Genomic DNA, 26,667 nt, shown 5'->3' with positions numbered 1-26,667 from the left:
TCGATTTCTTAGAATTGTATCAGGAATTAAACTGATAGGAATAAAGTGTATTTTAAATCTTATATTAATAGCTGATCGTTAGACTTGTATACGCTCTCATAACAAAAATTTCAATACAAGATGGTTTTACTATGTTTCGCCATATAGTGATACACACATCACACACACACACATACACCACATACACACACACACACACATATTACTCAAAAGTATATTCTGAAAATGTATATGAAGTAATATACATCTCAAATAAGAGATGTTATAAAAAAAAGATATTCTCGGAATATTACGTATGTATTCACATAACATTCACATAAATAGGATATTCAAACAAGAGTGCTATCTGAGGATAATTGATCGACTTTATTTCTAATATTTTAAAAATGACGGTTTGGAATAAAAAATCACAAATATTTTTATTATTTAATTTTTACTAATTTTTACTACTCATTATCTCCAATTTTTGTAAAATTAAGGAATAAGATATTGGCAATTTTTTATTCCAAACAGTAGTTTTCCAGATATAAAAATTTGGTAATTGTGCACTTTACGGACGCCCTCACTGATTTCAATGATCTTGACATATGTTGTCAAGCTCACTCTCCTGAGTAAGTATCAAAAGGTTTTAAGTGTCGCTCGTCATTTATTAAAAATTTATTAAGAAAAAATGTTTTACGAATTATGTGCAATTTTTAGACATTATCTACGTTTTAAGAGTCAAGGTGAAATGCAGTATATAAGGCCGCAGCACAGGTCCCACGAGTCATGGATTATCGGTCAAAGAGGATGGACCATTATAGTCGCGTCTCCTCCAGCTTTTGCGAGGAGCTCCAGAGCTCCATAAATTAATCGCAGACGGTTAATTTTTTTTTTATAATAAATTCCGTCATATATGTATTAGTGGTTCCAATATCGGTTTTATCGAAACCGCAATACCGGTAATACCGACAAATCTAAAACCGAAAAAGTACCGGTGTTGAATACCGATATTACCGAAAATCGGTATTTTTTGTCGCGCCGTCGCACGTCGCGCTTCGCGTGGCGCGCCTGCAGTTAACAATTGAAAAGCGCTATTTGCTATTTGTAAATAACGTTTGCTCATTGCTCTTGTTTATAATCTTGTTATATGTTTATAACAAGAGGCTCCCATTTGTGTCTTGTGCTTGTGTTTTGTATAACCAGGGAATCAGGCAATTATATAAATGCAGTTTGTACTTTGCAGTATTACCAGATAATTCTAAATTCTAATGATCACAATTAACATCAAAATAATTAGTACCACTAACCATAACATAACCACAAACCACATATATTTAATATATATCATATACTTAATAAATATTAAGTTTTTTAAAACGAAGTTAGAAGGTATGTATGTACTATGTACTTACTTAATTATTAGACTATTTATGATAAATAAAATATATATTAATTTTATTATTCCAAATTCCAGTCCCCAATCCCCATGATGCAAGAACAAGAATTTGAAAAATTTAACAGAAATGCCAATAACAAAGATTCCGTTTGGTTTTACTTTTTACGTGGGAAAAAGAACAAAAATGAATGCAAGTGTACGACTTGTGGCAAAATAATCCATTGTGCGGGAGGAAGCACTAGTGGTATGCACACGCATCTGAAGGCAATTCATAATATAAGTTTGCTAAAAAGAAGTACATCATCAAATGAGAGTTCGGCTTCAATATCGTCATCGTCATGTAGTTCCAGCAGTTCTTATACATTATCCAAAAAATTAAACAAAAGTGGATTGATAACTCAATATTTTCCAACAGACAATAATTTACCTGCAGTATTGGCACGTTTAACTAGTCGAGATGGTTTGTCCTTTCGAATAATATGTACATCTTTAGATATAAGACTAGGATTAACAGCTAGAGGATTTTCCGATATTCCTAAATCGGTAAGCGGTATTTCGAATATTGTTAAAAATTATGGTAATAAAGTTAAAGAACAACTTAAAATAGAAATTAAGAAATTAAAACTAGATGGTCAAAAATTTAGTTTGACTTTCGATGAATGGACTTCAATTAAAAATAGAAGATATTTAAACTTGAATGTGCACGCAACAGATAAAATGTTTTGGAATCTTGGTTTATGTCGTGTAAATGGGACAATGCCAGCTGAAAAGTGTGTGGATATTATTGATGCTAAATTGAAAATTTATAATATATGTTTGGATTATGATATCGTTGCCATTACAACAGACGGCGCATCCGTAATGAAGAAAGTAGGAAAAATAATTAATGCTGATCAACAACTTTGTTTGGCACATGGTATTCAACTAGCTATATTAGAAGTATTATATAATAAACATAAACAAGTAAAACAGATATATGTTGACGATGACGATGACGATATAGAGGAAGAGAGTGAAAGTGAACGCGAAATGTCAGACTTAAAAGATATTGATGAAAATGATGAAGTTGATTCTGAAAACGAAAACGATGCATATTTAGGTTTGCATATTCATAATAAAGAAATAAATGATGAGATACATTTAAATGAGATTATAAAGTCGTTAATTGAGAAAATTAGGAAAGTAGTAAGAATATTCCGTCGATCTCCGACTAGAAATGACGATTTTCTACAAAAGCATGTCAAAGCTGAACTAGGCAAAGAATTAAAGCTAATTTTAGATTGTAAAACTAGGTGGAATAGTCTTCTGCTCATGCTAGAACGGTTTTATCAATTAAAAAGTTGCGTACAGAAAGCTTTAATTGATGTTAAAATTGAAATCTCTTTTACAAAAGAAGAATTAGATATAGTTTCTTCTATTATAGCGGCTTTGGCTCCTGTCAAACTTGCTGTCGAAGCATTGTGTTCTCGAGAAATTGATTTATATCAAGCAGATATCACATTAGAGTTTATGCTTGATGAGTTATCCAAACAAGAAAATTTTCTTAGCAAAAAACTTAAAACAGCTTTATTAAATCGGATATCAGAACGACGTTACAAGCATTCAGATTTATTTAACTTTCTGCAAGAACGTAACATACAAGAAAGGGAACACGAAAATTACGGCATCTTTAATCAGACATCTAAATCAAGTTTTATAACTCAAATTGTTAGCCTAATTGAAAGATTAAATTTTAATGATGCTACAGAAGTTACTGAAAGTGAAAATATAGATAGTGAGGAAGCAGATGACGTCGACATTGAAATACCTGATGACAGTACAAATTCACAATTGACATTGACTCTAAAAGAAAAACTTAAACAAAGGGTACTAGAAAGAACAAAACAAGTTATAAAAGTTAAGAATAAATCAATAAACGAAATTAGGAAAATAATCAGAGCTGAAATGAATTATTATATCGAAGAAGGAATAAAGGGCAAATATTTAAACCGTGTTTACAACTACTTAAAAACTGTAAGACCAACTAGTGTGGAGGCAGAACGAGCTTTCTCTGCCTCTGCATTGTTATTAACAAAAATTCGTTCAAGCCTTTCCGATGAAAGCATTGATAATTTAACGTTTTTAAGATCTTATTTTATTAACAAAAATGAGTAATAGTTTTCTGCTATCCTCCTACCTCCTATATTATAAATACTGTTATCTGTTACTGTTAATGTAATATGTAATTTACGTTACGTGAAGAATTTTTTTTGTATAAATATAAGCAAAGTCTCCTATATTATAAATACTGTTACTGTTCATAACGTAATTCACGTTACGTAAAGAATTTTTTTATATAAATATAAGCACAATATTACTTATTAATGTTATCAAGACAATCCTTATCCTTATTAATAAATTAAAATTATAAAACAACATATCTATCTTTTAATTAAAAATTCTTTTGAGTTTTATCTACCTAACTACCTAATACATTTAAATTTATTAAATTGTTCAAACTTCAAACGCTAGTAGATAAATAAAGGGTTGCAATTGAACGACCAATTCTAGCTTTTAGCACAAGTTTTATTATTTATTCAAAAAACGACGCGTTTCGACTTCGACCATCTGGTTGTGATCCATTCCTTGACGAAATTTCATACCGATATGACTGTTTCTCTTTTAATACCAAATTTTGTACGTAACATGATTGATATTATACGCTTACAATTGTGATTGGGAGAATAGTTAAATCACCAAAGACTGTATAAGGACCACAACCACAACCAAATGGTCGGAAGTCGAAACGTCGTTTTTTGAATAAATAATAAAACTTGTATTAGAATTGGTCGTTCAATTGCAACCCCTAATATATTTAATTATTTAGAAAAAAAATCTCAATACCGAAAAATATCGGTATTACCGGTCTTGCAGAGATTTCAGTACCGAAATACCGGTATTAAAATTTCGTCCGGTATTGGAACCACTAATATGTATCTATATACAGAACATTGAATGAATATCCATCCAAAAATAAATATCAATATACATGTAATAAATGTATCTATATATAATAAATATCCAGAATTTTGTACGGATATTTGCAGGATATTGGTTTACATATCCTGTAGATATTTATGAAACCTCGAATTGACGACATTTGGATGTTTATAGCATCTGTAATAGCTATTTTTCATATATTCATATATTCATATATTCGTGGGTATCTTCAATGTCTATGAAGAATATCTAGTGGATATCTAATACCAATTATTTTCCGTATAGATTAAGATAGCCCCAGAAGAAAAAATCCATCGGAATCTAGTCTGGCGATTTTGCTGGCCAATTAATCAGACCAATCCATCGATTTGAATACACTTCGTAAAGTGCATTTTTTATTCTTCTTTTAATATGAGAAAAAGCTCCATCATGTTGATAAATAATACGTAATCGATTAGCTATTGATATATCTTCAAGTAATGGTTGTTCGTTTGTTATAAATTCTAAATAAGTATTCCCATCTAATCTATGCGGAAAAATGAATGGTTCAATCTAAAACATAATATTAAAATTAATTTCTAATATAATAATAATTTAATAATACATAAAGTGTGTGAACAAAACCGATGTGAACTTGGCACCCGACTTTATAAAAATTTAAAATTTAAAATTTAATCCGTTTGTACTTCGTTTGTACCTGTTTGTACCTCTTTTCATTTCGTTTGTACTTCAAAGGGACCGGAAGTATAGCATTTTCAAAATACGTCCAAGAGGTACTTTCATCATTTTTTGAGATATCGCAAAACGACCAACGCCATTCGAAAGAGCATGATTAGCACCCGTTTGTACCTCTTTTCATTTCGTTTGTACCTCATATTTGAAAAAAAGTATTTGCGTAAAAAATTCTAAAAGTTCTAACTTGTACATTAAAAATGCTGTACTTCCGGTTCCTTTAAAGTACAAATGAAATGAAAAGAGGTCCAAACAGGTACAAACGATTCTCTATCGAATGGCGTTAATGAAATTAAAATATCTTTAAGTTGGGCGCTGACCATTTTTTAATCAATTTTTATTTGTTTGCTCTTTGAGGTACAAACGAAATAAAGTGCGGTACAAACAGGTACAAACAAAGTACAAACAGATTAAATTATTAATTTTTAATTTTTATAAAATCGAGTGCCAAGTTCATATCGGTGTGAACAAAATTATACCATTCGATCAACTTCACAACTCCAGCCTATAAATTAATTTGGAATCTATGTTGATATCCACGGATAAGCGTATAATGTTTATAATATATTATAATATGATAATTATGACTATTAAAAATTCCTTCACGAGTGAAGTGTGACTCCATAAATAAAATTCGGTGAACAAAACCAAGTTCTCTTCTTTCATTTTCTAATGAACCAACTATCAACATTTGTTTAATATATATTCATTTATTTTAATGAATCGATAATTTGTGCATTTTAATCATCTGCTATAAACGAATCGGATTTGTATAATAAAAATTTAAAATTTTTTGGAGACAAGAATAAAAGTGTATAAATGTTTGTAGTATAAAAATATTATAAATTGTTATAAGTGTTATAAATATTATAAATGTTAAAATTTTTATATTACTGTTAAAAAATGGCAGATTATACACCGGTCATATACCAATCATATACCAATATTTCGATATACTAATCATATATGCTGAAGCAGGCCAAAGCTCTTATCGTGCAGCAATTATGTATCAAAAAAAGTTTCCAAGACATAGAATACCATCACATAATGATTTTGTGCGTTTAGTTTCCCAGACCTTTACTATAGAATTGATGTCATCACGTAGAGAAATGAGTGTTGGCCGAGACCGTACTACTATTACTCCTGAAAATGTAGAAGCAGTATTGCATGTCATTGATCAAGATTCGATGACGAGTATTCGAACCTTAACTCAAATGCTAAATGTACGTAGATGTTCAGTACATCGAATATTACGGGAACATAGAATGCATCCCTATCATTTTAGAAAAGTACAGTATCTAATGCTGCAAGATTATCTTAAAAGGATTGAATTTTGTACATGGTTGTTAGAAAATGAAAGGAGAAAATCTGGTTTTGTTCACTGAATTTTATTTACGGATGAGTAACATTTCACTCGTGAAGTAATTACACAGGCCTGCGAAATTTGAGCTTTTATCAGTTACAAAAAGTAAAGTAGATGAATCTGATAGATTTTGTGACGCTAAAAACGAATCTGGTCGCAGAATTTTCCCCGCACATCAGGCTTTTGAGTAATTTGTAGTTGAATGGCCCAAAAATCGCTATTTTGGCCAATTTCATGAATTTATTGTTGAGAAACCAAATTTTCTTAAATATTTCTGCCAATGGCATATATAGCGTATAGCACTCACTTTCACCTTTCAAATCCACTTTCGACTACCACCGCACGATTTTTTTTCGTTCAGATATATCAGTTATAAGACCGGTCATGCACAGGGATCCAATAAGCCATTCTAAATCAATCGTGCCATCTCTCTATCTCACTACGAATCAAAATTAGGATAAAAACATACATGTTTAAATACCATCTGTCATCTTTTGAAATTAAAAATGGCGCATCCATTATGGCGGATAGAATCACAATAAAAAGGCATAAAATTTAGAAAAATTTATCAAAATGTGTAACAACTGTATCAGAACTGTATTTCTTTACAATACTTTTTTGGGCAACCTGACATATATCAGTCTTTTCAAATTTCAAGATGATGGATCTATCATATTGATGCAAATTTTCTTTAACGTAAATTTTCTTATAACTTCATATTTATGTATCTCAGCGAAAAAAATTATGCGGCGGTAATCGAAAGTGCGCCAATTTCTCGGCGTTGCTTCTTGGTACCAACGCTTCATTGCGGATTTCTCGACCAAGGTCGCGCTGTTAACCCGATGCGCAAAAATGCCCGGTGGATCTGGATCATGACGGAGAAGGAAGCCTTTAGGAATATTAAGGAGGCACTAACGACCGCTCCCGTGTTGGTTTGCCCCGATTTCAACCAGCCATTTACTCTGCAGGCCGACGCCAGTACACACGGTCTTGGAGCCGTACTCACGCAAAACCTGGACGGAGGAGAGCGGGTCATCGCGTACGCCAGCCGAACACTTAACCAGGTGGAAAAAAATTATAGCGCGACCGAGTTGGAGTGCCTCGCGGTGGTTTGGGGAATACGCCGTATGAGAGATTATCTGTAAGGGTATCGGTTCATCGTGATCACCGGTCACCAATCTCTCAAGTGATTGCAGCGATTGGAAGCAGTTCGACTTTGATATCAAGTATCGAAAAGGGACCCTGAATCAGGTAGCCGACGCGCTGTCCCGTCAGCCCGAGGTGTGCGCCACGCGCCACGAACCACGATGCCCGTGGTACAAGAGGATTACTACCGGGTTGCGAGAACGACCTACCGACTTCCCAGACCACCGGATCCGCCGCGGGAAGCTTTTTCGGCATATCCTTCACGATCTAAATTTTCGTGACCGACCCGGAAGACCAATGGAAGCAGTGCGTTCCGACCTACCAGCGAACATCCTTACTACAACGAATGCACAATGACTCGGCAGCCGGACATCTCGGCACTGCAAAGACCATAGCCCGCATCGCGCAACTTTACTATTGGCCGGGCATGTTCCGAGATATCGCTCGATACGTCCGCTCTTGCGAAAATTGCTTGGTGCATAAGCCTCTGCAACAACGACCGGCCGGTAGTCTTCACGCTACACCGGTGGGCACACCTTGGCAACAAGTCGCGATCGACTTGGTCGGCCCTTTATCGCGTTCAAACCATGGGTATACGTGGATACTAACCATGCAGGATTGGTTCACGAAATAGCTGGAAGTCGTGCCACTCAGGAAGGTTACCGCTGCTAACGTCACCAAAGCCTTCACAGAGCGAATAATGTACCGCCATGGTTGCCCAGAGTACCTTGTGTCAGATAATGGGACACAGTTAAAATCGAGCCAGCTTGAGCGGTGCCTCACCACCTTCGGCATTCGACACCGCACTACCCCTCCGTATACGCCGCAATGTAACCCTATCGAGCGAACAAACCGAACACTGAAGACCATAATCGCACAATTTGTCGGTAAGAGCCATAAGACCTGGAATGAACACCTGGTGGTATTGCAATTTGTCTACAATACCGCACGACACGAGGCCACCGAATACTCGCTTCAATCACGGCCGGGAGCTGGTGCGACCGCACCCAGAAGACCGACGACCGCCCGCGAACCAGACAACTCCCGACACCGCTCATCGCCACCTCCAAGACGCATATGCGCTGGTACGGATTCACTTGGCACGCGCCTTCCACCGGCAGGAAAAACACTACAACCTGCGAAGGCGAGACTGACGTCCGAAAATTGGCGAGAAAGTTTGGAAAAGGGACCACGCTCTCTCCGATAAATCGAAGGCATTCAACGCTAAGTTAGCACCAAAATTTACTGGACCCCTGGAGATAGGCAAAATTGTATCGTCGGTGATAGTGGACCTACGTGACACCCGAAGGCGTTGGCACCGTCATATCCACGTGCGAGATCTAAAGCCGCACGCCGAAAAGCACGCACCGCGTAACTGAAAAAAATCCGCGCAAAAACCATTCGCGCCGCATTCCGGACATACCGGCGCGAGTATAAATACGCGCGCTCCATGCGAAGATCAAATAGTCGCTAATCTGTCGCGATAACAGAAAGATGGCACGAAAAGCAAAGCTCCGCGAATTGTTCGGCGATCTCTCCACCAGCAACGACGATGGCGCAAGGAACTCGCCGCCACCAAACCAGCCGCCGGGGAGAAAGCGACAGTCACCGCGGGTAGGGACTGTCATACAACGTTCCGACGCAACCAACCGCCGGAAAGCCATCCTGCTGATCACCCCGCCACCCCGAGCACCGACGACGCGATGCCGGCATAGCGCACTCGCTTGTCGGATGATAAGGGCATCCGATCCGCAGTCACGCGCCTCCACGACGCTTCGATGCGCCATCGTTGCTGCACCACGGCTAACGGACACCGCCCCCGCGGTCCCCAGGCCATCAAAACCACCGGCGCTCCAGGTGCAAGTGGCACCTGGAGTAACTCTGGCCGTACCACATCACGGTCAAATCGAGAAACACCTCGATCTGGACTGATAACAGGCAACCGGAGACACCCGGTTGAGTCGAGAAACACCTCGACCCGGACGGGAAGCCGCAGACACCCGGTTGAATCGAGAAACACCTCGATCCGGACTGGTAACAAGCAATTGGAGACACCCGGTTGAGTCGAGAAACACCTCGATCCGGACTGGTAACAGGCAACCGGAGACACCCGGTTGAGTCGAGAAACACCTCGACCCGGATGGTAAGCCGGAGACACCCGGTTGAATCGAGAGACCTCGATCCGGACTGGAAGCGAGTTCGAGAGACACCTCGGTTTCGGGAGATCTGGTCGGAGCGTTCGGTAGGATCGCAGGACGGGATCTGATGCTCGTGTACCGGCCAGGCCGGCTTATATACCCAGTCGATCGCATTTCAATGTTCCCCCTCCATATGGGCCGCTCCAGGTAAGGCGAATGCGTGAGAATGAGACAACGGATGGTCAAGTGATGGAGCGAAGAGGACAGCAAGCGCCAAGTAATGCGTACGAGTGGGGTAGCGTGACAGCGAGCAAATGTGCGAGCGAGATGTATGAGCGAGGCAGAGCGTGGGTAAGAAGGCGATAGAATAAGAGAAAAGCATGCGTATATTGTAAATGTTTTTAATACGTTAGTAATGGCGCATACGCGCCATTACAGTTTCTTCTCCTGTTCACGCCAAAATTTATTCCGGAAGTTCTTCGTTTTCATATCTAAATCTCGCTATGATCTTTTGAAAATCTTTCTGACTTTGTTTTCTTGAATATTCTGGTATTCCTATCGAATATAACTTTCTATATCTTATATCATATTGTTGTGCCCGGAGCGAAGACTTCGAGATATATCGAAGACGCGCACTAAGAGAACGGCTGTCGCGGATCGCGTTAAATAAATTAACACTTTTAAAGATAACAAGGAATGTTCGAAAATCATAAAAATTATCCCGATTCAAAAATTCGCATAGGCAAGAATCAGCAATTTATAATTCGAGAATTCGAATTTAACGGGTATCAAGAATCTTCTCGATCCTTCGATCCGTCAGAAAAACTCGACCGTTCCCGTTATCTCTCATTTTTTTCATCGCTTAAGAAACGTTTGTTATGAACGTTTACAATAACATTGTCAACTGTCGACAAAATCAGCGCAGCGCACGGGCATGCGCGCCCATATGTCACGATCAGCTGATTGCCAATCAGCTGATCGAAAAATACTGCGCGCATGACAACCAAAGAATTTTCAACGTCAGACCTCATCGGCGGCCAATTACACATGGCGCACTGAGATCACCGCTAAATTATTAAAATCATTGGTCCACGTCGCAAAGAGCCCAAAAATCCGCTCGCTATATAACGGGCACCGCACGTGGGCACTTCGCAGTCTTGCAATTTTCGCTAAACCGCTTTTTGTCAAACCGCTTCGCTTCGCTAAAATCGCTGTGTTAAACCGCTCGATTATCTGTAAGAAGGCAGATAAATTCTTCAGCTTTTGTACATATACATATTTTTTCTTAATGTATAACTGTGGTGTCTTAAAATAAAAATCAAAAACACAAAAAAATTACGTGTCGTGTGGAGTCTTAGTTTTAACAAACTGTCTGTGGTCATCCGTTCGCCGCGCTCTCAAAACTCTTCGCTGTCGCGGCAATCCGCGTTCACCCGCGAACAAGGAACTTTAATACGAACACAGAACATACACGAACAATTATACAACGGATTAATAACACAATTAAGGCTCGAAAACGAGAACGCGTCCGCAGCTCGATGGCTGTTTCGACTCAGCTGACTATCGTTGTTTATCAAAATTCTTCTTGTCAACGGGATCCGGACAACGGCAGGGCCGTAACGACTCGGGCGCGCGCGTAACACTGCCCCTCTTCTTCAAGATTGTCGTCCCGACAATCAGTAAGGGACTCGATGACTAATCTTCGCGAACTTCCAGGGACCCCGAACGATATCCTGCTCTCCCTGAGCTGTTGCTCCAGGTTACCGAGCATCGCTCCGACCAGGCCCCAATCCACTGGGCAGACTCCCAATCGATTCCTTCCAGAGAGTTGGCCAGACCCTCAAGAATCGACTCCAGGGCAGCCTCCCATTCCAGTCACCTTCTTCGTGCTCGGCGCAAATCTTTCTTCCTGTCCTTATTTTCCCCTTTCTTCGGACAAGAGGGAGATATCCACCGTGGACCCATCGTCCTAAAAGGACTCCCCATGTCCCTGCCTCGGCATTCGCCCTCCGGCCCACGGGAAAACCACGGCTCAAAAACCGTGGGCGAGGCAGTCTTCAGGCTCAGCGATATACTGGCTCCGTAGATGTTTAAGTTCAGTCAGCTTCCGCAAACTTCTCTAAAGAATAAAATAATTTTGCGCAGTAAACAAAGCAATTTAAACTTAATTTCTTTTTAATGTTAAGCATTATTCCTCTTTTGTACAGGGACACTCCGTCCGGAAATGACCTGAATTACCACACTTCCAACAATTTTCAGATTTATTTTCGACATTTAAATTAGTTCGTTTCTCAAAATTATTTTCCCGTATCACTCTTACGGCTTTAGCCCTCTTAATGGCTAATTTCAACGAAGTTAACCCTTCTAACTGAAGAGTCCTTCTTACAAATCCGTCCAAAAATGTCGAAATAAACTGCGCAATTTTATCCCGCATCGTGCAAGGACATTCGGGGTACGCTAGTCGAGCGAATCTCTTTAATTCGGAGCCGAAAGTAGCGAAATCTTCCCCGAATTTCTGTCTCCTATTTGTAAATTGTGTATAACAATTTTGAGATAATTGCCCCTCGCCAAAACGTAATTCAAGTTTCGATTTAAATTCCTCGAAATTACAATTTTCCAAATCCTCCACGGATTCTAAAACGGAACATGCTTTCCCCCTTAAACTCGACGCTAATACCACGGTTTTCGTCGCGTTATCCCAACGATTTGCGCGCGCGATTAAAGCGAACTGCGAGAAAAACTCCCGCAACGGAACCGAACCGTCAAAAGTATCGGGTTTTAATTTGTACCCTATTTCATTACGCGCGTTTTCCCCCGCATTTACAATTTCCCTCTCGGGACTACGATTCGCTTTTATATTGGAAGGACTTAGCTGTTTTTCCCGTGAAGGACGCCGATCTTCCCACAGAAGCTGCAGCTCCTCATCGTGCCGGCGAAGCATTGCGGCGATTTCCTCTTCTCGTCGTGCCTGCTCCTCGCGCATTCGCCGCATCTCGAGCAACACGGATTGTAAAGCCGTCGACTCTGTCGCTGCCGACTCCGACGCCGCCGATTCTGTCGCTCTCGATTCCGACGGCGGCTCGGATTGCTCGCGCCTCCTCCTCTTCGCAGCTATCGTTGCCATCGCACAAAATCACTGCTGTCCGTTTTATCCCGGACGAGCCCCCAAAATGTTGCGTTCGGAGCGAAGACTTCGAGATATATCGAAGACGCGCACTAAGAGAACGGCTGTCGTGGATCGCGTTAAATAAATTAACACTTTTAAAGATAACAAGGAACTTTAATACGAACACAAAACACACACGAACAATTATATAACGGATTAATAACACAATTAAGGCTCGAAAACGAGAACGCGTCCAGACAACTCGGCGGCTGTTTTTCGACTCAGCTGACTATCGTTGTTTATCAACATTCTTCTTGTCGGGATCCGGACAACGGCAGGGACGTAACGACTCGGGCGCGCGCGTAACAATATATATAGAATTCTAAATTTTATTTTGTTGGGCCTGTTTTTGATTCTCTACATCTCTTTCGTTTAGCTTCTGTACTTTCTCGTTTTGCTTCTATCAATATCTTATTGTTCGATTTCCACCTAATTTTTTCTTTAAAACTAACAGCTCCTTTATCTCTCTATTCTTAAAAGTTGTCTTTTTGTTTCTTTCCTAACAATATAACTTGGAATGTTCCAGTCCTGCGTCCATTTTATATATTTCCTGGCACTTTTCTATAGTTTCATATTCCTTCTATCCCCAAATCTCTGCTCCATACATTAAAATACTCTTTACTAAATGATCAAACATCCAGATCCTTCTCCTAAAATCTCCTGCGAATTTTCTTTGTCCTATTCCCATACCTACTTCATGGCACACATAACTTTTTTAACTGTTTCTTTAATATGTCTTTCTGTTTCATTATTTCTTTGCAATGTGTAATCTAAATATTTAAAATGATCAACTTCCTCTATCTCTATCCCATACCACAGCTATTGTTCTCTTTTCCTCTTTCTTTGTTCCCCCTCCTTTTTTAAAGATCATTATCTTCGATTTTTTCTACATTAAGAATTAGTTCTCTTTTCTTTAAAAATTTTGAAAAGCTTTTCAATATTTTTTTCAACTCGTTTGCTTCTTTCGCGACCAATACTATCATCTGCATATACCAATATATCATTTGCATATGTCAAACTCCAAATTTTTTCCCTACCTATTACTAAGCCTTCCGCTTGCCCTTTTCGCAAAATTCCTCTACATCAGTTATATACAGGATGATTCTGAACAAACGTTTGTTTTTAAAATATCAAATTCTAGAATGAATTCTAAAAAGATTTTTCCTCTTGCAAAATTTTGCCCGGAGCTTAGTTTTTAAATTATAAAGGAAAATAGTTAACTAATAGTTAATTACGGAACGAGTACAAGAGGTAGGCAGGAACGGCGCGAGATAGGCGATTAATGTGCACGCGCGCGCGCGCGCGCACACACACACACTGATTGTTACAGTCATCGCGTATAGCAATCAGCTGATCACGGCGAGCGCCCCACGTAATCGCCTATATTGCGCCGTTCCTGCCTACCTTTTATACTCGTTCCGTAAGAAGTTAACTATTTTCCTTTATAGTTTAAAAACTAAGCTCCGGGCAAAATTTTGCAAGAGGAAAAATCTTCTTAGAATTCATTCAAGAATTTGATATTTTAAAGACAAACGTTTGTTTAGAATTACCCTGTATATGTTTGCGCCTATATATTCACAGATTAGAAAAATATGTGAGGCGCAAACATATATATATATATATATATATATATATATATATATATTTTATATATATAAAATGTTTCTAACTTAAAATTCTGGAAAAATCCAGAAAAAGATAGGGATGTACAGTACTGGACAAAATAAATCATACACCTTTCAATAAATTGAATTTGTTAGTATAATTATTTTTTTAACAAACAAATATATTATTAGATACAGGAAAGTCGAAGCATTTCAAAGTATTTAAATAAAGAAAATATGAAATAATAAAAATTATGCTCAATTCTTTCTAAAAAATTTATTATTCAATATTGTTATATTTTGCCCTAGACAAAATAAATCATACACTTTTAGAAGTAATAGTTAACAAATAAATAAAGTTAATTCTAATGGTGATTAGTACTTGGTATGGCCACCTTTGGCTTTTAATACCGCTTCCAGTCGGCGAGGTACTCTCGACTAATTTCTTTAAGTATTCAGGATCAATTTCCTCCCAGGCCTTGGAGTGTTGCATAGTACGATGTCTTGTCTCTTACGTTCGTTTTATTCACGTTCACGTCCAAATAAGCCCACAAATTTTCAATTGGATTTAAATCTGGTGATTGTGACGGCCATTCGAGCAGTTTTACCTTATTAGATTTGAAAAATGCAGTGGTTTTCTTCGCCTTATGCTTAGGGTCATTATCTTGCTGGAAGATAAAGTTGTTTTCTAAACCCAATTTCAAAAGAGATTATTCCAAATTCTCGCACAATACATCAATATATCCTTCTGCCGTCATAATGCCTTCAATTCGAGCCAAATTACCGATACCAGACCATGTAAAACATCCCCATACCATAATATTACCGCCTCCATGTTTTACAGTCTTCTGAATATTTACTTCTTTAAGAGCCTCACCAGGTTTTCGCCACCGCCGTTTTTATCCAAATAATTCAAACTTGCTCTCATCAGACCACAATACTTTTTTCCAACAGTCTAGAGACATATTCGCGTACTTCTTGGCAAACTCGAATCGCTTTTATTCAGAAGACTGTAAAATATGGAGGCGGTAATATTATGGTATGGGGATGCAAGAAAAAATATGTAATTTGCAATTAACAATTCCATATTTTTTCTTGAAAACAGCTATGTTTTTTCTTTACACCAATTGATTCCTCTCATTATTTTGTACGTAAAAGTATTAAGGTAAGATAATCGAAAAATGAATATTTTACAAGATATTTTACGGTTTATGTAAAATTAAGAAATTATTTCAAGCCTCATAACTCAAAAAGTACTTAACGAAAAGGTACTTAATTATAGTGTTTTGGAAAGCTCTCGAGATAAGCTACAAGAATATGCAATGACAAATAGTAGATTCCATTTAAGAAATTGAAGGTGACATTCATGTGACCTTCAAATAACTCTTCAAGGTCAAACCAATGATACCATCTTATGGCCCCCTCGAAACCAAACAACTTTTGTCTGAAACATTTTTCTCTTCCGGGCTTGGTTTTCGAGTTATTCTCCATTAAAGGTTAAAATGGTCCACTCTGTGTATTAAGTAAAAGAGTAAGTAAAAGAGAAGACAATATTATTTCCTATCTCCTTCTTATTGAGCGGGCAATGAAGGCGACAGACGACGCTGCTTGCTTCTCGATATGTGCTACAACGTTGAATGTTTTTCTTTTACAGTTTTTTTATATTATATATTTTGACATATAGAAAATCAAACTATATAATATTTATAAACGATATACATACATATACATATACAGGATATTTCAGAGCGACCGAGCGATATTAGCAATTTCTTGAGGAAACAATGCATTTTCGTGAAAAATGTTTCATACAAAAGTTGTAGAGCTCTAAGTAGTGCATTATATAATAATATTAATATGAATAGCACCTTGAATAGCACCGTCAAGGTCACATAAAAATCACTTTGAATTTTTTAAATGGAACCTCCTATTTTTCATTACATATTCTTATAGCTTATCTTGAGAGTTTTCCAAAGCACTATAATGAAGTTATTTTTCATTAAGTACTTTTCGAATTACAGAAGCTTAAATGTTGATACCGCCGGCATTAGCATTACCCAAGATGTACCCCATGGAAGTTGCACGGTCGTATTTACACCTCTTTGTGTATATGTGTGTCAGCAGAAATAAAGACTTCAAACTTTGTATTTTCTTTTTTTTTTTCATCGAGGGGAAAAATGCACCTTACGCACATCCCGCCAGTCGGGAGCAGCGGGTGGGGCTCTCCTGGCCGCCATGCTGCGGACCAGACATATCCATTAAAAAACCTTCTGTGACCATCTCTCCGATAGTCTAGGTCCCCGGGAACTGCTAATGTATTACTTCCGGGATCGGCTGCGCCAATCAGGCGCCCATCTTAACCGGCGTTTTACTCTTTGGGCCCTTTGTTATTGGGGAGGAGGTACCCAATAGGCGAGTGAGAGATGCCCCAAGACTGTAATGTCCGCGGGCATCCCACCCGCTTCTTCTCGTTGGGGGCGGTTTTAAGCCGCCCCCTTTTCTTACCGCTTTTCCGTCGCGGGGGTGGAGAAAAACACTTTTCCGCCTCCAGGACATGGTTTGCCGAGCGGCCTAAATCCGCACATAAGGGACAGTTTGGTACCGCCTGGCAACCTCTCATCCGGTGGGAGGGAGCGCCGCACTTGTAGCAACGCCCCCTCCGATTCGGACTCCCGCAGGCATCCGCACACATATCCCACGGATAAGCATCTATAGAACCGCGTGGGCCCCTCTCCAGGCAGAACCACCGAGGGGCGGCTCACGCGGCGCATCCTCTCCTTGCGAGCGACCTTCGTCGCTATGTACAATGGGGACACGTCAGAGGTCGTCGATTCGCCTCCACGATCCCCCTCTATAACTCTGTCTGCATCGGGGATCTTGAGATTAGGAGATCCCGGTACCGAACCTGCGCAAGCACACCATCTCAATTCTCGGCGCATGGACTACAAGTCCGGCGCCAGCGAATCCACAGGAGGTGAGCCCATCGGCGGGTCGGCCGGCCGGAGTTCTGTGGCTGAGTCCGCGAACGACTCAGCCGGCCTCCCGCGCCCCTAACTCTGGGCTTCACAGTCCCCAAGCTCGCTATATGGCGATCAGAAGGGGGAGTCAGACGTGACCCGCTCCCCTTGCCTCCCTTCCCCTTTTCAGGGATAAGGGGTTTGCCCCCCAAGCTCCCAAGGCTCCTACTTTCGGAGCCCTGGGGGTACAAGTCCCCACACACTTCTTCGTTATTAAACGGAAGAACGGAGACGAGCCCCGGTCCACCTTCCGCAGGCCGTTCCCATCCCTATATTTCTGGAGGGAGGGGCGGGACAGTTCAACGGTCCCAGACTCATCCTTATCTCTCTACGCGGGGGAGGGACTGTAAAGTCTCCTTATTTTTCCCGGAGAGTGTGTCCCCAGGAGATGGTCCCAGAGACCACCTCCTCTCTCATTCTCTCATCTCTAACAATGGCTCAGCCTTCTCTCTCCAGGTCAATTGAGATTGGATGCAGATGACATCGAGGAATTCACAAACATCGTCCATGAAATCCAGTATGTCTTCGTCTTACCAAGATCATTCTGAGTGATGGTAGATACCTCCTTGACGTTCACCCGCGACGTCAGGGATAGCCCGTCGCTCGGGCTCGATGTCGACAGGGAGAGGACCGGACAGTGCCCCCCCGCATCCGCCGGGCCCTGGGAGTCTGGCTCCCTGAGCCGGTACGTTTACAACTATTTAAATGTCTACCCATAATGATTTCTACGCGTTGGTGCACTCTTAGCAAGTGATCCTTCCCGCCCAACCCTCCTGAAGGTTGGATCATCGGTACTGCCACAGGCGAATCACCCGGGCCCCTCCACCACGTCAAGGTGATGCATCGTCGGAGGGGAACTCTGTATTTTCTAGCGCTGCCTCCCTAAAACACTTCTGACTGTCTTCTAACGATATCATCACCGATAGTTTATTCGTTATTGAACACGATAATAAAAATAATGTGTTAAAGAAATTGAAAGAAGAATGCAAATCATTCATATAATTCTCAAATGTTCAAATTGCTTCCCATTGACCCTCCAAACATTTTCGAATTCGCCTTGGAAATGAAGATAAGGCATCCAGTAATTCTTCTTGGGTTTTCCTGCATGCTTCTTTGATTCTTTCCTTCATGTCCCGAGTTGTTGGTTTTGAAGCATAAACCAATTCTTTGATTCGGCCCCAAAAGTAAAAATCCAAGACTGTAAGATCTGGGGATCTTGGTGGCCAGCTTACTGGCCCATTTCTCCCGATCTATCGGTTAGAAAATGTTTGGTTAAGAATCACTCTAACTCTTCTGGCATAATGGACTGGGCAACTGGCCATCTTGCTGGAACCACATGTTTATTCTTACGTTTAAAAGCGTCCTCCAGGAACTGTGGAAGGATATTCAATAGGTCTTCATAAACTTCTCCATTTAACGTCCTTTCGAAGAAATGAGGGCACGATTTTGTTACCCAAAATACCGCACTATGTATTCAGACTCCACACATGTTGGTTATCAACTTCCTTCATCCAACGTGGATTCTGCTCGGCCCAATAATGCATGTTATGCAGATTTCCATTACGTAAACAACGCCAAACAGTCACGTGACCCATCCCAGCATCAACAGATAATTTTCTTATCGAATTTTGAGGATTTAAATTAATTGCTTAAATGGAGAAGTTTATGAAGACCTCCTATTGAATATCCTTCCACAGTTCCTGGAGGACGCTTTTAAACGTGAGAATAAACGTGGTTCCAGCAAGATGGCCAGTTGCCCAGCCCATTATGCCAGAAAAGTTAGAGTGATTCTTAACCAAACATTTTCTAACCGATGGATCGGGAGAAATGGACCAGTAAGCTGGCCACCAAGATCCCTAGATCTCACAGTCTTGGATTTTTACTTTTGGGGCCGAATCAAAGAATTGGTTTATACTTCAAAACCAACAACTCGGGATGACATGAAAGAAAGAATTAAAGAAGCATGCAGGAAAACCCAAGAAGAATTACTGGATGCCTTATCTTCATTTCCAAGGCGAATTCGAAAATGTTTGGAGGGTCAATGGGAAGCAATTTGAACATTTGTGAATTATATGAATGATTTGCATTCTTCTTTCAATTTCTTTAACACATTATTTTTATTATCGTGTTCAATAACGAATAAACTATCGGTGATGATGGCGTTAGAAGACAGTCAGAAGTGTTTTAGGGAGACAGCGCTAGAAAATACAGAGATCGAAGTCCTTTCTGCTAACACATACACACATACACCCACAATCACACACAAACATACACAGAGGTGTAAATCCGACCTCGCAACCTCCACGCGGTACATTTTGGGTAATGCTAATGCCTGTAGTATCATAACATTTAAGCTTTTGTAATTCGAAAAGTACTTGATGAAAAATAATTTAATTATAATATTTTGGAAAGCTCTCGAGGTAAACTACAAGAGTATGTAATGAAAAATAGGGGGTTCTATTTAAAAAATTCAAAGTGATTTTTATGTAACCTTAACGGTGCTATTCAAGGTGTTATTCATACTAATATTATTATACAGGGTGTCCCATTCATCACCGGTCGATTTGAATTTCGCGCTATTTTTAAAACGTCAAACCGATTAACTTCAAACTTCACATATGTCATATGACAGATGGGAAATTAATCATGGAAAAGTACACGGTGAAAGAACGCGTGCAAATTATTCAGGCGTATTACGAAAAATCACGATCTTTAACGCTAACGATTCGCGAACTTCGTAATCATTTCCCTCGAAATCATGTGCCGGCAAAAAGCACTGTGCAAAGTTTGGTCGCTAGATTTGTTGAAACTGGAATTGGAGATCTGAAAAAGTCACCGCGTCCCCGCACCGCTCGTTCAAGTGAAAATGTTGCTACTGTTGCTGAAAGTGTGAGAGAAACCCCGGGCACATCAATTCGACATCGTTCTCAGGAACTGAACATTTCAAGGATCAGTTTGCAAAGAATTTTGACAAAAGATCTTCATTTGCAAGCTTATAAGATTCAATTATGCCAAGAATTTCAACCATTGGACCATCAAAATTTCCGCAACGCGTAATTTCTCGAAGAGGTGATGTCAATTGGCCACCAAGATCATGCGATTTGACACCTTTGGACTTTTTTCTCTGGGGTCACGTCAAAGGGAAGGTTTATGCCGACAATCCACAGACAATTCCACAGCTGAAAGACAACAGTGAACGTGTCATTGGTGAAATTGATCCGAGTTTGTGCGAAAACGTCATGAAACATTTTGGGAAAAGATTGGTGGTCTGTCAAAAAAGCCGAGGCGGCCATTTGGAAGATATCATATTCCATTATTAACTCCCAAGTTTGTACTTTTAAATAAAAAAAAAATTATCAAGATTACTTCAACCGTTTGAGTTTTATTCAAAAAGTAAATCGACCGGTGATGAATGGGACACCCTGTATAATGCGCCACTTAAGCCCTACAACTTTTGTGTGAAACATTTTTCACGAAAATGCGTTGTTTCAAAAAACTGCTGATTCGGTCGCTCTGAAACACATATGTATGTGTTTATTTATAAGTATTATGGCTTGATTTTTTGTATGAAAAAATATATAATATAAAAAACTTAGAGATAAACATTCAACGCTGTTACTCATATCGAGATATCGAAAAACAAGCAGCGACGCCCGTCGCCTTCGTTGCCCACTCAATTGGAAGGAGACAGAAAACAGTATTTTCTCTTCTTTTACTATTCGAAGCCAGCCGAAACGCCGAGCTCACACGTATGCTTACGCACACATATTCGTTATCCCCTCCATTTCGTGTTGCGTGTTACTCGTATCCAAGGCTACCAGATTGCACACGCTGCGTCCAGCGGCGGCACGATTTGTATCCCCACCACTTTCGCGCACTAAGGCATAAGCTCTCATCCGTGTACGCTCGACGTTCGGTCATCTTCGGTTTACAGAGGAAGACGGATAGATTAGCTTTTGTCCCCTTCTCTCCTGAGAGGTCTATTGTATCTTATCTATCTCTCTGAATACAATAGCTATGTGATCCTCGAAATCTCGAGCTGGCGAGTTGGCGATGCAAGTTGCATCGTTGCAAGTATCGCAGCGATACTTATCACACATAATATTTTCCTATTGATTTTTTTTATAAAAGTTTATATGTTGTTTAAAAAAGAGAATATAACATATACAAAAACAAATTTTACATATTTTTATCTAAATTTTTATCTAACATATTTTTATCTCAATTTTTATCTAAATTTCTCCACTCTTGGCCAATATGTACGCTTTTTTATTAAAAAAAAATTTCTTTAAAAAAATAATTGTAATAAAATAATATTTAAATTTATTTTAATAGAATTGTATTTTGTTATTATTATTTTGTATTAATGTATGACGTACATCTTGTTGCTCAACGGAAACCGCGAGAAGGTGGTGGTCTCTTCCGTTAAAAAGGAAATGTAAAAAATTTAACAAATGAACAATAATAAAAATAAAATTAAAATAAAATAATAAAATAATGATAAATAATAAATAAAAATAAAAAATAAAATTATAATAAAATAATAAAATATAATCAATTTTCTAATTGATAAAAGGTCAAAAGATTATTTCACATTTCCTTACATACATACATACATACATACATACATACATATATATATATATATATGTGTGTGTGTGTGTGTGTGTGTGTGTGTGTGTGTGTGTGTGTGTGTGTGTATATATCTTTACACACTTATTTCTTAAGTGTATATAAAAATTTTTACACACTTAAAAATCTTTACACACTTATTTTTTAAGTGTATATAAAAATTTATTTTAAAATTATTTATCGCAGGAAGAGCCTGCTACGTCAGCATCCGCATGGACATTTAAATTGTTTTTATTAGCGGCATATAATTTATCCGCCGACATAAGAGATAAATGCTCTTCATTAATGAGCATATTTAAAGCTGTTTCTCCTCTAGTTTTTAATGCAGACTTAAACACAAGTAGTTAGCACTAGGAGAGTTCTAACGCAGGGATCTCAGGGGGGTGAGGGGCGAGGGGATCTCAGCGGCGCGGGGGAATGACGTCACGCAGGATGGAGGGGGGATGACGTCACGCGGGACGGAGGGAATTTCGGTGGCGCGGGGGCTGCGGAGCGGGGGACGCACGTATAAACAAAAATGGCGGTATTCCTATGAAGAAGATTTTGGGTCTCTCTCTATTCCTCCCTCTCTCTCGCTCTCTCTCTTTATCCCTTTATATTTCTATCCCTCTCTCTCTCTCCCTCTCCATCCCTCTATCCCTCTATCTATCTCTTTATCCCTTTTATCTCTCTTTCTCTCTGTATTATCGCAAGTATACAATATTAGTCATAAACTTATATTTTGAGATATTTCGTGGTCCGACGTTTTCGAGCAATCTGTGAATCATAGCGAGATAACAACACATTTTTGAGATATTATACAATATTACCAGTTAACAAACAATATAAATAGAAGTATTCTTTGAAGGATTGGGTGGATGGAAATGTGTGCGAAGAAAAATTACGTCATGATTTTGTTACAATTAAAAAAATATATATAATTTATTTAAATGTGTGTTTAATAAAAAGTATACAATATAAAAAAATAATAATAATAATATATAAAATAGACCGTCGGGCTATGTTGGGGAAGCCGTTTCTGAAAACAGAAGAAAACATACGCATTTCATTAGTTTAAATTATTTTAATAATTTATTTTAAAATACTTTTGATATATAATAAATTAAGATACTTACAATGTTATCCATCATCTATTTTAATTTGTGCAAATAGGGCACATGTTGCAGGCCAATATTTGATTCAAAGATCTTCTGCACTCTTTGCATGACATATTTTCCAAATGAACATAAGCTATGGTTCTATGTTCTCGAACAGCACTAGTTTCTTCATACTGATCCGGTGCTTCTAGAAAGCATTCGATACAAAATTTTAATCCATTTTCCATGTAGTAATATGAAATGCAACATATCTTTGTTGCTTGATTGTATGTCATTATTTCAGATATGCTTAAATCTCGCTGTTTCTTTTGTAACCGTTCATCAAGAATATCGACACTATTGTCACTATCATAATCACTGTCCTTCGCCAAGGGTTCTATATCAGATCCATCATCTTCCATCTCTCTCCTCTCTCTCTCCTCTCTCTCTATCTCCATCCGCTCCGCCACAACTGGATCCATCCAATAATCGTAATCATCATCCGTATCGTCGTCGATGATAATTACGTTTTCTTCAGCCATTGCACAAGACTAACGAAACACAGAAGAGCAACGAAAGAAATGATACTCTAGTGCAGCAGACCACCGAAACACAGAAGAGCAACGAAAGAAATGATACTCTAGTGCAGCAGAGTCCTCTTCATTATATTTTTTTAACATACACAATATAAATAGAAGTATTCTTTGAAGGATTGGGCGGATGGAAATACGTAGATAACAACACATTTTTGAGATATTTCGGGGTCCGACGTTTTCGAGCAATCTGTGAATCATAGCGAGATAACAACACATTTTCAACCCTAGGTTCAGTTACAAAAATTTTTTTCTTTTGTGCCTTCAACAATCTCTGAAAGTTTGTTGGTTGAATATAAGAAGGATCGAAGCGCATCAGATCATAGTACGTGATTTGAAAGCGCATCGACACGACGGTATAGCAAAAGTATAGTCAAAAATTATAGTGTTCTGTCAGAAAGTAATGTTCTGTCAGTGTTGTGTGATAATATAAAAATGGAAGACGAAGATCACGCGTTGTCATCTGACAGTGATTGCATTAGTGACTGCAGTGAGAACTCCACGGAATTCAGAGAGAAAATAGTGTCTGTTGCGGAAATTAATGCTTTAAACGCACGTAGTACAAAATTTTGTATCATATACTTTTATTATTCCACGGGTGGTGCTTTAGCTGTATGTCCTTCGTGTATGATTGCATTGCAAGGCGTGGATAGCCAAATGATGTATGCTGTTCGAAAGCATAAAATTGAGACACTTGATGCGATGGATGGCCGATTCTGTTCAAGTTGTAGCGAGCCGTTGTATATAAGATTTCCGTGCAATATGTGCCCAATTTGCACTCTGTGAAGAAATGGAAAACGTCGAGCAGACTGAATGCGACCTGGTGGAGCGGTCCCGCCAAATTGCCACCTTGGGCGAATATTTTGCATGGCTACAACGATGCAACGAGTACATCGAGTCGCTGGAAGAGCAAAGTCGGATCAAACGACCGCGATTATCGATCGGGAATCGACAATCGCTGATTGCTCGAATCGCGCGACTCGAAGGTGCAAAGACTCGATTGCAGAGACAGTTTATGCCCAGTGGTGGTAATTACAGTGGCGACAATAACGCGGGTGCCGGATGTAGCGCGCATCAAAATGAACTTGTGTGGCGCGAGATTGATACCGCGTTCGATAACCGTATTCTAACCGGTGCTGTGATTAACGCAAACCATATCGAACCTCGTCAATTTCTCGAGGACGCCAAAGACATCGTGCTCGAGCAAGTGCAAGACGTTATAAGAAGATACAACAGTGTAAAATTGAACACTATATTCAACGGTGAATTTGTGTCGGGTGATAAGCGTGCGAATAAAAGTATCAATACGAGAAACTGTGAACTCTTTCGCACGTCTGATTTACACGAGTGGTACGAGCGCAGCGTTATCGAGCCCACTCTAGCATTGCTAGAAGAATTTCAGGAACGCGATAGTGGCTGGGCATTGTCGCGAATACAGAATTTAACTGTAAATATAAATAAGTATAATCCTATGCGCGCGGGATGTTATATTAAATTGCCGCGAGAAATTATGATGAAGAGAGCTGTAATTAATGTACAATCTAGAGACAATGCGTGTTTCGCGTGGGCAGTGGTGGCCGCTCTATACCCCGCTGAAAGAGACACAAATCGGGAATCTTCATATCCCCACTATACGACGGTGTTAAATGTACAAAATATTGAGTTTCCGATGACGTTGAACCAACTAAAAAAGTTTGAACATATAAACAATATCTCCATCAACGTGTACAGCATCGAGAAAGAAAACAGCATTGTCCCGATACGTCTTTCGGAGCAGAAACGGGATAAACACGTCAACCTGTTGTATGTGGAAGACGGTAACAGCGTCGGACATTTCGCATGGATCAAGAACTTATCCCGGCTCGTGAGCTCGCAACTGAGCAAACACAACGGCCGAAGATATATCTGTGATCGGTATGTATAATTTGAATAATTTATGTAATTATAAAATATAATGCATTGCATAAATCTTTAATTTAAATATTCTTTTACAGATGCTTGCACTATTTCGGATCGGAGGACAAGTTGCAGTCACATACGGTAGACTGCGAAAAAATAAACGACTGCGCTATCCGATTGCCGAGCGATAAGGACAAGTGGCTCGAGTTCAACAACTACACGAGGAAAGAGCGGCTTCCATTTGTGATCTATGCCGATTTGGAATGTGCGTTGACAAAGACTGACGAAGAAAAAAATTATCAGCATCATAAGGTATTTAGTATAGCGTATTATATGCATTGTTCGTTCGACGACTCGTTATCCGCGTACCATTCTCGCCGCAGTATTGATTGTATCGCGTGGTTCGCCGAAGAACTTAAAAATTTAGCGTTACGTGTAAAGACTATTTTAATGACTACAAATGTCACCATGGTAAATTTAACATCGGACGAGTGGGAAAAATTTCACAGCGCAACGCATTGCCATATTTGCGAAAAACCGTTTACGCAAGAAGACGATACACGCGTACGCGATCATTGTCATTTGACCGGACGATATAGGGGTCCCGCGCACTCAAATTGCAATCTAAATTACAAAGAATCATTATATATTCCGATAGTCTTCCACAATTTATCAGGTTACGACGCGCATTTCATTATCGAGGATATAGCCACAGCGTTCGAAGGGGAAATCGAATTACTTCCAATAACCAAGGAAAAATATATATCGTTTACAAAAACTGTTAAAGTTGCACAAGACAATTGGAAAAATTATATAAAATTAAGTTTTATCGATTCGTACAAATTTCTTACGGCAAGTCTCGACAAATTGGCATCTTATCTAGACAAAGACAAATTCAAAATTTTAAAATCAGAATTTCAAAATTTATCTGCAGAAAATTTCAG

At 39.2% G+C, this 26,667-nt stretch overlaps 2 protein-coding genes across 2 annotated transcripts; both read left to right on the top strand.

Annotated features, from left to right (window-relative positions):
- The first annotated feature begins 49 nt into the window (after positions 1 to 49).
- Positions 50 to 5,759, top strand: LOC145976181 (uncharacterized). Its single transcript, XM_083107191.1, has 2 exons — positions 50 to 1,371; positions 1,457 to 5,759. The coding sequence occupies exon 2, from the start codon at positions 1,469 to 1,471 to the stop codon at positions 3,530 to 3,532; it is 2,064 nt and encodes a 687-aa protein (XP_082963317.1). The 5' UTR covers positions 50 to 1,371; positions 1,457 to 1,468; the 3' UTR covers positions 3,533 to 5,759.
- A 17,344-nt stretch (positions 5,760 to 23,103) lies between these two features.
- Positions 23,104 to 26,432, top strand: LOC145976309 (uncharacterized). Its single transcript, XM_083107373.1, has 3 exons — positions 23,104 to 25,738; positions 25,819 to 26,194; positions 26,382 to 26,432. The coding sequence occupies exons 1-3, from the start codon at positions 24,615 to 24,617 to the stop codon at positions 26,430 to 26,432; spliced, it is 1,551 nt and encodes a 516-aa protein (XP_082963499.1). The 5' UTR covers positions 23,104 to 24,614.
- The last annotated feature ends 235 nt before the right edge of the window (positions 26,433 to 26,667 follow it).

This window comes from Camponotus vicinus, unplaced genomic scaffold (genome assembly GCF_025532165.1).
Source record: "Camponotus vicinus isolate PSW18456_S1 unplaced genomic scaffold, iyCamVici1.0 SCAF_8, whole genome shotgun sequence".
NCBI classification, from domain to species: Eukaryota; Metazoa; Arthropoda; class Insecta; order Hymenoptera; family Formicidae; genus Camponotus; species Camponotus vicinus.
Note: the sequence above shows the minus strand (reverse complement) of the source record. Positions and strands in the feature narration are given on the sequence as shown.